Raw genomic sequence first — 16,304 nt, 5'->3', positions numbered from 1 at the left:
GCGCCCCAAATATTAGCCTGCCAGCTTTGTGCATGCCCATATATGTCAACCCTTTGTGGAATGATGTGTTCCGTTTGTCCCTGATATAACAGGATCCTTGTATTCGTCCGTCTGAAGGATATTTTCTGTACACCGTATTAAATGGTCCGTTTTCACTTCTGATAAAGTGCTAATACAACCCAGCAGGTTATGTCCCTTTAGCTGTATATTCTCTGACCTGTGCAGGAAATGTCCTGTTTATTCACAAATAACTGTTTGTCTGAATACAGAGATATATTTAACAACATGTACAGCATCTGCATTAAGCATGGGCAGTCTCCATTGTTTCTTGAAATGTATTATTCTGTTCTATTTTCATTGGAGAGAGAGAAAGTTCAATCCTTCAGGCAAAACTGTTAAAAATCACAATAATAGAGTTTAGCCTTTTCTGGGTGACTTTTTATTTTATTGATTGTGGAATCCCATAACCCAAATGTTTAAAAAGAAAGAACACCCTGACCTGAAGAACAAACTGATTATTAAAGCCCATTTGTAAAGATGGATTGCGACTTCATTAAAAAAAAACATAGTTAGCAAATCTTCTTGCTGCTTAGTTCATCCACTCACGCAGCAAAACGTCAAATGTCAAACTCATTACCAGTCCAACTAGAGTGCTAATAAGCTGGGGTGGAGCTGAGGGAGTGGAGGTGATCAAAAGAATGGAGATCAGATATAGCAGGAGAGCAACTCCTTCAAATGAGCAGCTCAAGCTATACATCCTCCTCTCCTGACATATGGCTTACATCCCAGCTTGCTGTCACAACAGACACGACTCAAAAATCATCCAAAACATGTCAAGAACGCAGAGTCTGCACCATTTCATTTCATAAGTTCTGCACTGGAAGAGAGGCCCTTTAAGACTCGGGTGATTATAAACCCTCATTTTCTATTCTGGCTCATCAGGCAGCTGTCGAAACACAGCCGAGTTTGCTCAGGTATCCGACTCTGGCTGGGGGGGGGGGGGGATGCCGCATGCTAGATTTATTACTGTTTTGCATCTTTGAATATTTCTGCGTGCTCGCCGGGATCCTGACCCACTTTGGCGTCCCTGCGTTTCCGATATTTAGATCGAGGAAGGTAAACGCTGCGGTTGAGAATCCCTCTCAAACCAAGATCATAAGTAACGGTTAATCTTCTGTTTCCATCGTGACTCATTAACCCCTGATGGTAAACTGTTCCTGCCGCTCAAAAAGTGACAGTAGGTGTGGCTGGCTGCTCAAATGTTCCTGAAATGTTTAGGTCATTGCTATGATAAGATAGAACAGAAGAGACATACTGTTAAAGTAAACGTGCAGTCGGATAAAAAGTGACAGTTTTTATTTAATGGCATCACCTCATGCAGATTTTGTCTGAAATGAAAAAACAAAAAGCGTCATCATCCTCTTGGAATGGGCCTTGCCTTCATCAATCAACCTGAAACACAAAAAAGAAGGAGAACGAAACACGCATACAGAGTCAAAAAAAGAAACGCGATAAGCAAAATATAACTGCAAATATATATATATATATTTTAGTATAGTGGAAAGATTCTGGCTTTTATTTTGTCTTTACCAAGAATCAGATGAGAATATTGATGCCAAATAGGAAGTTTGAACTGGAAATGGAGGGAAACATCTTCGTTCCAGTTAAATTCCACAGAAATCTGCTTTCTTGCACCGTTCTTCTCTTTTTTTTTCTTCTCTGATTAGCATCTTCTTATTTTCTTAACGCCTAAGAATAAGAATTTGTTCTTAGAATAAAACAATTGGTGAATTATTTGTTCTCTCTTATTAACCATCTCCTGACTGTACTCTTATTTGAAGAAGCCAGATGTGAGCATTTCTCATATACCGTATGTGTCAAGCATGTACTGTATTTATCCAATCAAATTGATTCTGAGAGTGTACGGCAATGCCACTGTGACCTTAATGTGCACTGGTTTAAATGCAGTGTGCCTCTGAGCCTTAAATGTGACATTTTGGCTGGGTGTGCATCAAATGCAGTGTGTGTGTGTGTGTGGTAATTCCCCTCGGGCTACTGGCTGTTTCTTTACACACTCCTGAAGTTCTAATCTGTCAACACGCATCTGACACTCAGGCTGACGGTTCTGCGTTGAGATGCGGCTTCTAGCCAGAGACAATCAGCTCGTCCTTGAGATGGAGACGGACCTCCTCGCTCTCACCTCAACCTTTTCAAACGAGCTTTTATTGCCTTGTTAGGATCAAATAGGTGCAATCATTCGAGATAACATGGCACAGAAACAGACTTGGCACAAAAGAGTGTGTCTCATTTCTCTCTTCGCACAGCCGCTGAATGAATTAGCGGGCGCAGCGTGTTGCGGCGATGAGGATGTCTCCGTCTCTCAGCGAGTCTGAACCCTGAAGCAGATGGTGTCGTTGCATGGCTGCAGAATGTGTTGGTGTCAGCTTGAGACATGTGAAGTCTATTTTCAACCACACGAGTCCATGACAACATTACGAGAACAAGAATTAGTCGAGTAATTAGGAAAGGACAAATTCTGTTCTTTTCTTTATAAGAACTTTTCTTGCTGAGAGTTTAATGAGAATATTAAGACGCCTCTGATCTCTGTATCGTAAATAGGAAGCTACAGGAAGGCTGCTTCCTACGGTGGCCCTAAAGTGTAAATCATAATATCAAATCACAAAACTCAAGCAACTCATTAAACACAGATTGCTGCTGATTTTACCGACGCACAGGCCGCCTTTCTAGGAAGAAAATGTGACATCCAGCTTTGCTGTTTCCCTTTGCCAGACACAAATTAGTTGTTGCATTTACCTATTTGGTAATTTTACTGCAGGCCCACCATTTTATCCCAGATTGTTTAGACTGTAAACTTTTACTTATTAACTTGCAGCAGTTTCACCTGTAAATTCCTCTATTACTTACAATCTTAACACACAGTACAGTCAGCACTAGAATACATAGTATACATACTATAAATAGCTGTACAGTTCATTACTGTATTGTTGTAAATGTGGAGCTTCAGTGGTAATCTATCTCTGTAACGAACTAACTGGAAAGATAAGTGCCTGTTGGCTGTTGCTACTCGTTGATATATAAAAGTGGTCTCAATCTTCTCATCCAACCCTTGACACACAAAAAACAATTGCCCAACATGTATTTTGAAATAAAGTTTTGTTTTGTAGAATCTTTGATCCGTATTACCTACTAAGCATATGCTTATTTATTTGTGTTGCACATTTAGGAGAATGTGAGCTCTGCTGGACACAACTGTTGAGCAAAGGGAAATAATATATTTTACAGCGGGATGTAAAAAGTGACCGGCCAGCGCAGCCATTAACCCTTTCAGAGAGTCAAGAAAGGAGATTGTGTTTCCTTTTCAAACACATTTATAAGATTATCTTTGGCATTCCTGGATTGAAAAATAAAATGAGAAGACTTTTATTGATCCCGGAGGCAAATTCTGCTTGCAACAGTTCTGCTTGATGCACAGATCTCAAGTATTTTCTATCATATGGCAGAACATGTGCAAACAAATGATTAGAAAAGATTTTAAATAGAGAACAAATCAGGTACAAATACATGAACAGAGATGGATTTACAGGTGGTTCATTCTGATTGTGATAAAGCAAAGCAGAAACACACAACATCCTCCCTACCTGTGAGCCGTTCGTCATCATGTTTTGTGTTCCAACAGGTCTCTTCTCCGTGTCCAAATGTATCTCTGTGTGGAGTAAATATAACATACACACAATTTATCTTCATTTTTCTTCGCAGGAACAGACACAGTGTTGTGGCAGCATAAACTGTGTTGCCAATGTGATAAACTTGGCAAACCAACAAAACAAACAGCTGCCTGTATTATTATTATTTTTATTGCACTCCAGGCTGCAGCCCATCACTGCCAAATGGACAAGAATCACTATGTGTTCACAAAGAGACCTGAAGACAGCTGCAGAGTCTTTGAGCCATTAGGATTCCATTCTTTCGAGTTTAATGCGCTTTACATGTAATCACTTTTTTGAAATCCTTTTTGTAATCCTAATGTGAGAGTTTTAGCAGCAGCATTCACTCTAAGAATTGCATCAACACCTATAGCAGGCTTTGGGTTTCCAGTTCTTGGCTGCTTTTGAGCTGGCGGTTGGCTTTATAGGAAAATGGATCTGAGAGCAGTTCTGGCAAAGACGGGATGAACATCAGCGGCATGCAGTTTCCAGCTACAGCGATCACTTCCAACTCATAGGCAGAAATCAAAGGAGAAGTTAGAAGACAAATAATCACACAGCTAACTTCACACAGACTAAAGAGTTAACAAAAGTGGTTTCTGTCTTTTTTTCTATTTACGTCCCTAACAATTTTTTATTTATTTATTGTTTTTTTTAACGAAACTAGACAGCTCTGTAATTAGTTTTGTGGAGACCGGCTTGAAATACGTATGAAGCTGCACTTTCCTGAGTGACGCGTTGCTCCAAACACGACTGATGGCTGATCTTCAGTCCTCTGGCAGGAGATTCCTGCGTCTGCTGTTCTGCAGAGCTGCACAACGAGAACACGGTACACAAGTACAAGGAGAAAAAAGGCAAAGGATGCACGGCTCATGTTCCAGTAGAGTTCGGAGAGAGATTATATATATCCGAGTGGCTCTCCAATAATTGTTCAATACAATATATTGCACTCTGTACACACACACACACACACACACACACACACACATACAGACACACACTATACTAATATCGATCTCATAAATGTGCAATTGATTTTTTATCCACTCTTTAGTGTTGATTTAATATTGCATGTCACGGATTGCAGGGCCATACAATGTGCTGCGACGCTGCTTTATTTAATTCCCAAGGACTACTGTTGTTTTCACACATTGGCTAATTTCATTATCAAAGGAGATCAGATTGGTTTGAAATAAATGACTTACCATCTGTTTGTGATCAAGTCTGTCCAAATGATTCTATACACATGCTTTGCAGTCAAGACTGAAGCCCACTACAGGGATGACAAAACATCAAATGTATCATATGGCAGAAAATAATATTTTTAAAACACTTAATGTGACCTTTAGGCATGTATAAAAACAAATCATCTTGCAGCCTTGCTTAGAAGATCTATTGCTGCAAGATCTCGCACTTCTGTATCAGCTTTTTTCATAAATCTTATTATGAAGTACAAGAACAAGGGCGCAATTAAAGTGCAAAATGCCTTTGAATACATTTAAAAGAATTGCAGCTTTGGAAAAAAAGAAGAAAAAACGAGCATGAATTATGAATAGGTCAGTAGGTCCATATCCATAGATTAAATATGGTTATTCGCTATAAAACACAGGATGGAGGCAAGAACATAATTACAAATATAAATTAGCACTGAGACAGCAGAAAGAAAAGAGAAAATCGAATTTGCTTGATAAAATAAAGTCCTTAATAATAGTTCATGTAGATACAGTAAATATTATTTTATCAACCAAATGAATGGCTGTTTTTCTACATTCCGCATGCATAATTAATCAACCATTGGCTCCACTTATCTTCAAGCTAGCCTCATAAAGTCACTATACTCCTCTACTCGTGAAAAGATTAATTACCCCAGCAGTTCCTCTCGGATTTTGTTTCCTTTGTCTCTTTTGTTTTCAATATTTTAATTGCACCAGTGTGATTTGTTGCATTTTTAACAAAGTGTCAGTTTAAAAGAATGCATGCGTTCGTTAAAATTCGTTTTAATGTCTCGGTGAGATGGAAACTACATGTCAATCCTCTGACAGTCTGAACACAGTGAACTTTGAGAAAAAGTATCATATCAATATCATGAATGAGTAATCAGAAATGACAGGTTTGATTGCAAAAAAACTGTATAATAATAATATAGTAATAATATAAGGACTCACCTGTTTTCTCCATCTGTTTTAACCAAATCACACAACAGTGTTTTTCTTTATCTAAGGGAAAAACAGAATAATATAATAAAATAATGTTAATTTTATATATAATACACTGACAGAGAGCATGCAACATAATACAAATACACACCCAAAGTATACCAAACAGAACAGATTACATTCTATCACTGTGAAAAAAGTAAACCAGTTATAACATTAAAATGTATTAATATCATTGTTGTTTGGACATTATGTTAGTGTCTTTTATTAAAACGGATTATTTCTTTTATTCCATTTTAGCTGAATTCCTTATTGTCTACTTAGTTAGAGGATTTTTATTCAACATTTATTTTCTGTTAAAAAGGGCAGGTTTACTTTTTTAAGTGGAAGTTAGCATTCATGATTAAATTGTTATCATTATTATTATGAGTATTATTATTTTTCGGTTTACCTGCTTAGTGTTTAGTCTTCAGTCCCGTGATTTACACACTTAATGAGCCAGGCTTCGGGTGTACTGATCACAAAAGAGAGTTAAAATCACTACTTTAATGTTTCTAGCATGCAAAGTTGCAGCGAATATACAGAAATGCAGAGAGAGGTTAGCAGAGACATTGATTCGTGGCAGGTAAAAGCCACTGCCATTATTCCATTCATCAATAACACACTACCACAGGGTGAATATCTACATCCTGCATGGCCCATTATGCTGTTCAGGAGCCAGCCTCCCAACGCTGAGCCTTTATGAGGCATTATTATGATAATATATGAGGACTTCTTACCTCTTTTAACTCCATATCATTCTCAGAGTCAATCAGTGTCTGTTTAATGATGTAAAACTTCAGAAAATGGATTAAGAGAAGAAATGTATTAGTTTATAAATGAGAAAGCGATCAAAGATTCGAGGGACGATCGAACAGGAATATAAACGATTTAACAGATGCGCCATTTGGAGACATTTGGGCACTCTTTATGAAGCGAGTTAACTGTTTCCTGGAAGCACAGGTTGTTGTGTTGAAAATAAAAAATGCATATAAAATATCAATTTAAAGCTCCTCGGGCACCTATTTAGAGAGTATTACACACCGTGGTGAGGTTTACGTCGTTTTTATTAAATGCTTTATGTACAAATACACATTACACACAAAACAAAGCACGCAATAGGAATTACACACTGTATATTTTTTTGACTGCCTTCAATCCAAACAAGGAAAAGTGTTTTGCACGATTACGATCTCATGCCTTGCATCATTTAAACCACAATACTAACTTAGGCCTGTGGAATCAACATCACAAACCTTAACCTTAAGAGTGTCATCCTGCAGTCAGGTATGGGGACACTTAAGGGTTTGATTTAGATTTCTAAACATTAATCTCTGCCATAAGAATTTTCAGGGTCGATTTAGTTGGGTCTCCGGAGAGGGCTTGGTTTCCATCTGTTGCCTTTAAAGAACTTTATTATGGCAATTTTGCAAACAGCTTTATTTGTGTGCTGTAATAACTGTTGAAGATTCTACTTCAGTAGTTAAACACTTCCCTCTCCAGCATCCGTAGCAGTACTACTAAAGTCTAATGCACAGTAGTACTGCAGTAGTAGGACTATAGTCTGAACTACAGTTTACTCGGCTGAAGTGCATTCATAAAAATTGTGTCTTTATAAAACGTTGTCCGTTGGGAACAAGCTTCATATGATGGGAGTCGTTTTCTGTTCAAATTAAATTAATTTAGCATGAATCTCACATGGTTTTGTTTTCACTGAGGAAATAATCTGTAAATAATCCACCGACGACCAGAGCAGTCACTGAACTGTGGTGAAAGTGATGGAAGTTTAAATGAGTTACCGGTATTTTCCGTCACACCATGTTTGCTCTGCAGCTCCACCTAAGTCATTTTGAATTACCCGCAGTGTCGCCTTTGTTTGTTTCACTATGAATGATTAGGAGACAAAGTTGACACAATATGTTTAATATCTATACCTTCTAGGTCTACAGGACAATATCTCCCAAAACGAAATATCTTTTTAGTTTTTCCCTTTAGGATGTGTTCAGAGGAGCGTCGCGTGATGAAGTAAAACAGAAACGCCTTGATGCTGTCAGACAGAGCAGTAAAATCACCTATGGGTTTAGAATATGTGGTGGAACTTTCATTGGTTGTGGTCCAATAAAAAGAAATTATGCCTAATCCGGTACAGTAAAATGTAAAACCAGTAAACCTTTAGAATCGCTGCTTTAAAAGCAATAAATGGAAACAATGCGGTTGAAAAGGGGCAAATCTGCAAAAAAATAAAAATAATCAACTGGTGGAATGAAGAGAATTTAATTACACAATTTTATGAACAACTTCCCATACATGAATGAGTATCACATTTAATTTTCTCACTGTAAATTCTCACACAAAATCGGTGTAGAAATAAAAACATTCTGCAACACCGTGAAAACTTGTGGATGCATGACTTTTATGGAGTTACTATTTATTTCAGTTTCTGCAGGAGGCAAACAAAAAAAGGGGGACTGCTAGAACATTTTATGAAGAATTAAAAAAATATAGAAATATTTTGAAATCGGATATATCTGCAGTAACTTCAGTATCTACCATATGGATGCTTTCTGTAGCCGCCTCTTGTCAGCCGTAAAATGGGGGCTTTGAAGCCTGGATGGGAAGATCCCCACTCCTCTTCTGCAAAACAAACAGTAAAAAAAAAAAAATCAAACAGAAAGCTGCTGCGTTCGTTGTCCTGAGGAAGTTGATGTGCTTATGTACCGTGCACTTTCCCGTCACAGTGCATTTGACAGAAGGCATGAAGAGTCGAGCGTGCAAACTGGCTCGGTCACGATGAAGGCTTCTCTCCACACAAAATTAATTTCACGTGATCTCTGGCCTCTCTCGGGCGGCAGCTCCTTCCTCGTAGAGCCAAATTACATGGAGAAGACAAAATGCCGCCGCGTGCCACTGCTTCCAAATAAGAAAGTGTTTATGGGCCAGAAAATCAAACGATTAGCCCTCGGAGTTTGGTTTGTTCCGACCTCAACACCCCTCTGCAAGATTCACCGTGCTGAGAATGAAGGAGCATGCAAAGCCATTGCAGCAAACCAGCTTCTCATGTCACAAACTCATGGCTGCCTTTGTGGTCATTTAAACATGTTTTTGATTAAATCAATGATTTACATGCAATACATTATTCAGTGGCTTGAGAAAATGTAGAAAGTCTTTTGTTTGTGACACTTGCAACTGGTATTTGGCCGATAAGAGGGCTTCCTTTTTCCAGCAGCGTTGTGTGGACGGCAGCAGCTGCGCCGTTGATAGCAACAGATTCTGTGGCATAAGCCAATGATGGTGCATATCCAAAGGAAAAACACCACCTTTACTGTGGAGATTTTCCTCTTGAGCTTCCACTGGTACATTTACTGTACTCAAGGGTGGCTCTAAAACGATTGTTTAAAAACAGAACAAAACAAAAACAGAAAGGAGTCGCTATTGATTTTGTGAAATATTACTGGCTTAAAGTAGTTACATCGATAGCGTGTTATATCATGGGCTCCAACTAACAATTATGTCAGTTGAGTTATTTAAAAAAAAAATGGACTGACCAACAGGCCCAGAAAAAAGGATCAGAAACCCAGTCAATTCTTACATTTGAAAAGACAATGAGAAAATATTTCACATTTTAGCTCCAAAATGAACTAAACATGTATTTTCCCAGTCACAGTGTTGTTTTCTAAAGATGTTTTTTTCCGACAGCTCTAATAGTGTCATTATGAGTTTTACCCATTTGCTACAGTGTGAAGCACCAGGGACAGAAAGAATGGACACAGATGCCCCCGCTGGAAACACTGAATGTGTACTGATGGCTGATGTGGCGAGGGCTATAAAAACTGAAAATGAGAAAACATTGTTCTGCCAAGCATAATATAAGCTGCTCTTACCATAGTTGTTGTAAGACTCATCACTGGCTCCATGTCCATATTCATAATATTCTGAAATGCTATGTAAGACAAAGGAGGGACATCAGTCAACACAAAGAATGATGAGCTGCTTTTATGCATAATTTGTTTCCCTGTAAAATAGGGAAGGGCAGATAAGGGGGGTTGGTTGAATAAGTCGGAGACTGCAGCAATCAGTAAAAGTAGCATTTCGTTTTGAATGTGGGGGTAAAAAAAATAAATCCTAAAATTTGTTGTATTGAGCCATTTAAACTGTTTTTGTGTGATTTGCTTATTGCCAGCAGCTGATAAAAAAAAGTATATTTCTCCAATAAAACTAATATGCAAAGGGGGTTTGAATAAATTTAGCTTCCAACTGTATTATTACTGAGCATATGTTAACACTTTAACGCACTGCAGTGACAGCCCACGAGACAGCTGCTCACAGCAAACATTTCAAACGCTGTATTATTGGCAACAGCAGACAGATGGCGATTGGAAAATTGACTGAGGACATTTGGATGTTTATGCAGTGTTTTTGTGCGAGTGCAAACAACACCTCTTCGACTGGCTGCTGTAGTTATCCTCATAGGTTTCGTAACTTTCGTCGTCATACTCTCCACCGTACCCATCATCGTAGCCCTGTGAGGAAACAAGAAGCAAGCGATGAAGCTGACTGGTCTCCTCATCTTCACCCAATCAACAATCTTATACTTCCAGAGCTGCACAGGCAGCACCCACAGCTTCCAAGCAGATAATATATATTCATGTCCAACAGTGATCATTGAGCAAAGCTCATAGGGGAGCATGCTAATAAAAGAAACCGCATCGGAAGTTTCTTTAACTGCAAACAGGATGGAGGAGGTGCTCACGAAACAAAAAAGCCATTTGGTCCAAACATTCATGGAGAAAAACAATAAAAATGTCAAACTGCGTGCAGCGCACAGTAAAGACGTTCTCGATTTATGTGCAGTTGCACAGACGCTTTCCGGAGGATCTCCAACTCTGCCATCTGTAAGTGCGGCTTGCCGCATTCAAATGTAAAGAACCTTCTGTATGGTTGTAAAGTAAACAGCCTCATCTGCTGCTGTTTGTGTAATTCTAACACACCCAACACAGGATGCCAGACGACTCGGCGTTTTCAATATGCAATGTAATGTAATTATATGATGATAATAAGCTGCTTTAAAATGTCGGCAGTCTGTAAATTCAGTTCCACAGAGGCTTCTGTTCTGAAAGCAATTATATGAATCACCTGCTTTTGGAACCATTGAAGTTAAAACTGTAGCTCGTTCAGGGAGAACGCTTGAATGGACCGGCCAATGTTCACATATATCATCAAGTCATTTTTCACTTTATTTATTCATTTTTCATATAAAAAGAACTTTTTGTTGATTCTTTGAAAGGTAAAAACTCAGATAAGAGTAGAGAGGAGTTGATCAAAATGCTGAAAGGCACGTCGGAGTCGCTTTCAGGTCTGACTGCGTGTTGACAGAAGTCAATTTTATGAGCAGTGATTGCTTGTTAGATTTTTTTTTTGGCCTTGGGTTTCATTAGATGAATAACTCTCAGGCTTTTTGGGATTGCATTTATCATGAACTTCCAACTTTCTATCAACAAAGGAAGAAATTATTGGAGAGTCATTCTAGCCCTGCAAAGCTAAGCCTATCAAATATGATACGCTTGGCTTTGCAGGGTTTTGAGACCTCTACATTATAAGTTTGATATCATTTTCTGGAAAAACCTGATGTACAAAAACATGCATTTACAAATTAAAAGTCTTATATTCAAATGTATATTAAATTTAGTTATTAGACAATTTTTTCATAAGGTTAAATATACACTCTAATAAAAAAAATCATTTCAAGGTTCAGTCTTTACTGAGTTAAGATGCATTACATTGAGTAAAGTAATTCTCTGTGTGTGTGTATCTATATACATATATCTATATATAGGTGTCTAGACAGCTGGAACAGATACATTTTTTTCAGTTTTTTACTATTAAATTTTTTTCTTTGACATACGAGTGATTTAAGTTACGAGCTCGTAACTAAAGCTTTCTGTTGCTTCGGCTAACACTTTGTGCCCGCCCTCTTGCTGTATGCACACTTCTCATCATCAAACTCTTAAAACGCCCCAAGTAGAGTTGTATGCCCCCCCCCCCCTCCATCAAAAACAGGGGTCACTTTTACAAGTTCAATGAGAGGAAGAAACGGAACTATCCTTACAGTCACAAAGAGAAACATAAAACACCCCCTGAGTGAACATCAGTGCCAGGAATCAGGTCAGCTTTGTTCTGCATGCATTTATATTCAAAACCAACTCAGATACCTGGACGCAGCCCGACCCAACACAAAAACAAGAGCAAGGCCACCTGCGCGTTTGAGCGGCTTTCTTACAAAACTGTCGCCAAGAAGACAACACAGTTCTTCCATATGTAAAAATCTAAATACACAAGTGAAGTACAAAGGCCTTTTCCCATTCCTGTACATTATCTGAGTACATTCCACCCATCCCCAAAGCTCGATCCCAGTGGACGGGGATTTTGAAAATATCTTCAAGACTGTTTTACTTAAATCAGAGTTCTGTTTTTAGTTATAAAGGATGCATTGATGTAAAATAGAGATACAGCCTTGCCACCAATTCCTTCATAATAAATGATTGCTCATAAAAAGGTGCCTCAGAGGCTGATAAGACTAGAGGCTGACAGTGACTTTATATTTAAATCAGTAGAATAGAATGTGCAGACATACTCAGTAAAACTGGTTGATGTCAGACGAGGGCTCAGTCATGCATCATTCATATCGACCTCCAGCAATAAGGTGATATCATCTTCCTTTAGGTGCAGCTGTTCTTTGGATAATATGCTTTTCAACACCAACACATCAGTGTGTAGGGGAGTCACAGTGTGACACAAAATAAATGACATTTAATGCACTTGTATAGACTCTTCTTTTGCTATCAGGTACAAGCACTTTTGAGCTGGTTCTTTTGTGGCTTTAATTGTGCGAACAAGTATTCGACTAAATTAAAGGTAGGGATTATGTAAGGGATTAAGTTGTTCAGAGGATCCAATATTTTCCACTTTCTTGCATGAGTTTTTCCTCACAAAGGCAGAGCCAGAGTCCTGCGTATCTCACTAATTGACAGTTTTGTTAGTAATCCCATGTGACAAATCGCTCCGCGCTGGACCACTCAATGTAAAGCTATCAGCTGATTAATTTCACTTGAATGTAATATAAAAAATAGACATACAGTTAAGAGCTGTGTAAATTTTATGAACGCACGATTTTTCAACGAACTGTTAAACATGCTTATTAGTGGATTAAACACACAATAAACTAGAAGAATGTGTGTCCATCAAGGCCGGCAGTTCTCCCGTCTATGGCACGCAAACATTTAAATGCAGGAGCTACATGTCTATTCAATAAGTTCAATAAACTTCAAGTGACATATTTGAGAGGATGCTACGCAGCCGTAGCATAGCGGCGTCCAGCCAATGAAGTGTAACTGCTGCTATTGCACTATAGGCGAAACAGCAACACGTTACTCTGCGCTCTCTGTCTGTGCTAGCGATGCGCACAGAGCAACCGGGCTGCGTGTTTGATGTGCGCTTCAAAATCTGGGGATGTTGCACTTGTAGTGTGATCCACTTTTAAGACCTCCTGCTGTGAGGAAGTGAAGATGAAGGTTGCACGCAGTAACAGTCCAGCATGGAGCAGAGGTAGAGAAAAACACATCTCCTAGTCCCAACAAGCAGGACGGGGGGGTGGGGGGCGATGTCTTTTTCTGTCACTCCATATAAAAGCCAGAGAGGAAGAGAGTCCTCCGATTGGGTGCAAGATGATGCTTTCTGTAGGACGTAAAAGAACTGAACAATGAAAGGCAGCTGTGAAGAGGACAGCAGTACCCATCCAACATGGACAGTGTCCACAGAACTTCCGATGCATACGATACGATGCATTATAGCCAGACTGCCATCGTCTTGTATCCCGAGCCCACTGAGAACACGGTGCGTGCCGCTGCTTTGTGCCCGTTTGCCTCGGAGAATGATAAAATCACATATCTGCTCCTGAAGCCCTGGCGTCAGGATGAAATAGCAACCGCATAGGCTCAACTCTCAAGCATGCTTATTTGCTGTGGCAGACGCAGCCAGACCCACAATGCCTTTTAAATACCAGCCTATACAAAGGATTCCCCAAAGGCTTCCTGACTTCATCCACTGGGTATGAAAGGCTGGGAAAACCATGATGCAAATGAGAATCAGAATTGCTGACAGTCATTTTCTTCATCGGGTACAGAAAACACGGATGCAGCAGGAACAAAAGAAAAGAACCCATCACCATGGGTCACATGTCCACTTAATAGCCCCCATGCAGGCAGTGCTTTCATTCTGGGCCTTTTTATCGCTCCGACAAACTGTCTGAATGCAATGAAGGTGTGATTAGGGGTTAGCTCCTCCTCTGTGGCAACTTGGGAGGTAGTCAGAGCAACCAAAGCAGGCATTGGTGTGAATGATGTGATGCAGTAGCATGTCCAGGTGTGTGGTAACAACAGCGAGTCACACATAAGGCTCAAACCTATGGAAAACTGGATACTGTTATCTGCATGTAGGATACTTAAAAGAAAAGAAAAGTTGGTTCCAGTCCAGATATAAATTTATTAAAAAAACAACAACTGGTAAATGACTTAAAGCAAAATAATTAATGCGTCCACTCTTAACATCATAGGTTTGATTTAGACTAACTGATACAGTGCAGCATATGGTTGTAAATGTGTGGTGAAAAATAACAGCGGTGAAAAGTGGGATTACACCAAGTTTAACAAATTCTGTCCGCAGAAGAATCTTGAAAGGCCTGGACAAAGCCAGCAATGGAGGTTTAGGTTCTACATGCATGGTACAGTAGTTTTTAAATAAAATTACACTTTCTTGTTTACATCTTGAACAGAGAAAATAGAAGCTAAGTATTCTTGATGGAGAAACGATGCTGCAGTTGTATCCTAATGGAAGAACTAGACTTTTCTTTTAGCGTCTGCATCCTGAAAACTATAATAAACCATTCCTCAAGCTCTGACGAGTGTTTTATTCTGCAACACAAGCGATATTTGGATTTGACACATTATGGTACAATATTCAAGAAACCTGGCTCCTAATTAAAGAAAGCCTTGAGTCTCCTAGTTTGACACTCTTCTGTGGACATACTTAACTGGCCCTTTGTCACCAGGCAGAGGGAATAAATCAAACGTTAGGACAAGGGTGGGGAGTCCTCGCTCATTGTAATTAGGACAGAGAGAACCTAAAGGCCTTTAGCACTGTGCTTCATTATCAATTGACATCCTGTATGTCCCCTGACAGTGAGCGATCTTCACAGGGAGCTGCTGGTGAATGGCTCCATGCACAACAGGATGGGGAGGAAAATGAGATCTGCATCCTTTTGTCTCAGTGAATAATAAACGCTGGTCTTCACTCCAATTCATGCAAATTCGTTCAGCATGTACCTTTTGTTGTTGTTTTTATGCTTCTGGTCAGAGTCTTCTTTATACTAGTATATTTATTCAAATTGCCTCATGGTTAAATGTGATTTTCAATGACAGGAAATAATAATTGTGACATTGTCATGCTGGCTGAATGGAAGCTCAAGGAAGCTTTATTTCTGTCTTACATTCAGGAGTTTACTTTAAATTTATAGTTACGATCACCTGTTTCCTCTGGCACTGACAATATATCGGAAACTATTCTGCATTTTACCTGAGTTTTTATCCTATTATACACCATAAAAATATAATTTCACAAGAAATATCATTTATCTTTTTACAGACTTCTTCTTTCTTTTCCATGAAACATCAAAAATGCCGGTTGATTTTATAATCCATAGGTTCGACCTTAAAATAATTAATTAAATATAACTTTAAATTACATTCTTGCAGTTCACAATAAATTAAATGCATGACAAATGCCAGCAATTAGGAATGTTTTCCCTAAAATTGGAAATCATTAGGAAAGTTTGGGTAAAGTTATATTATTCTCCAAGGGTAATTAATAGTACTTGTAGACACTAAACCTAAAGTACAAATTATCAAACTATTTTTCACATTTGTTTTTCATAATCAGGAAATTACTGGTTACAAAAATGTGCTATTGCAATTATTTTTCTAAAAATTGACAGAGAAGCCTTATTGAAAATCTAATTCCTTTATATTTGTGAGTAGTGAAATGATTTCCAACACAACAATTAAGAAATGAGATTTTCAAGGAAAACATTAATTAAACGCATTCCATGCAAGTAATGTTCAATTTGCAACAATAAAGCCACTGAAACATATTTGTGGACAAAATCCAAGTTTGAATGGTGAACATGTAACTTTATTTCTCTGATTTCAGGTCATGTAAAGAGACTGTGCTTCTACAGATCTGCAGAAGGTTGCCATGGAAATCAAGGTGATGAAAGAAAGGACTGCTTTTAATCTGAATTTGACATGGTCAGAGTTGGACAATTTCATTGTCC

The 16,304-nt window shown here is 38.7% G+C and overlaps 1 protein-coding gene across 1 annotated transcript in view; it reads right to left on the bottom strand.

The window, feature by feature from the left end:
• Positions 1 to 8,459: 8,459 nt before the first annotated feature.
• The window catches only part of LOC137913000 (KH domain-containing, RNA-binding, signal transduction-associated protein 2-like), a 46,308-nt gene continuing 38,463 nt past the window's right edge, over positions 8,460 to 16,304 (bottom strand). The window contains 3 exon segments of the mRNA XM_068757133.1: positions 8,460 to 8,554; positions 9,802 to 9,860; positions 10,358 to 10,440. Coding sequence (XP_068613234.1) covers positions 8,460 to 8,554; positions 9,802 to 9,860; positions 10,358 to 10,440 — 237 coding nt within the window.

The sequence above is a fragment of the Brachionichthys hirsutus genome, unplaced genomic scaffold (assembly GCF_040956055.1).
Source record: "Brachionichthys hirsutus isolate HB-005 unplaced genomic scaffold, CSIRO-AGI_Bhir_v1 contig_796, whole genome shotgun sequence".
Classification (NCBI taxonomy): domain Eukaryota; kingdom Metazoa; phylum Chordata; class Actinopteri; order Lophiiformes; family Brachionichthyidae; genus Brachionichthys; species Brachionichthys hirsutus.
The sequence above is the reverse complement of the archived record's forward strand: the minus strand, read 5'-3'. Positions and strand labels throughout refer to the sequence as shown.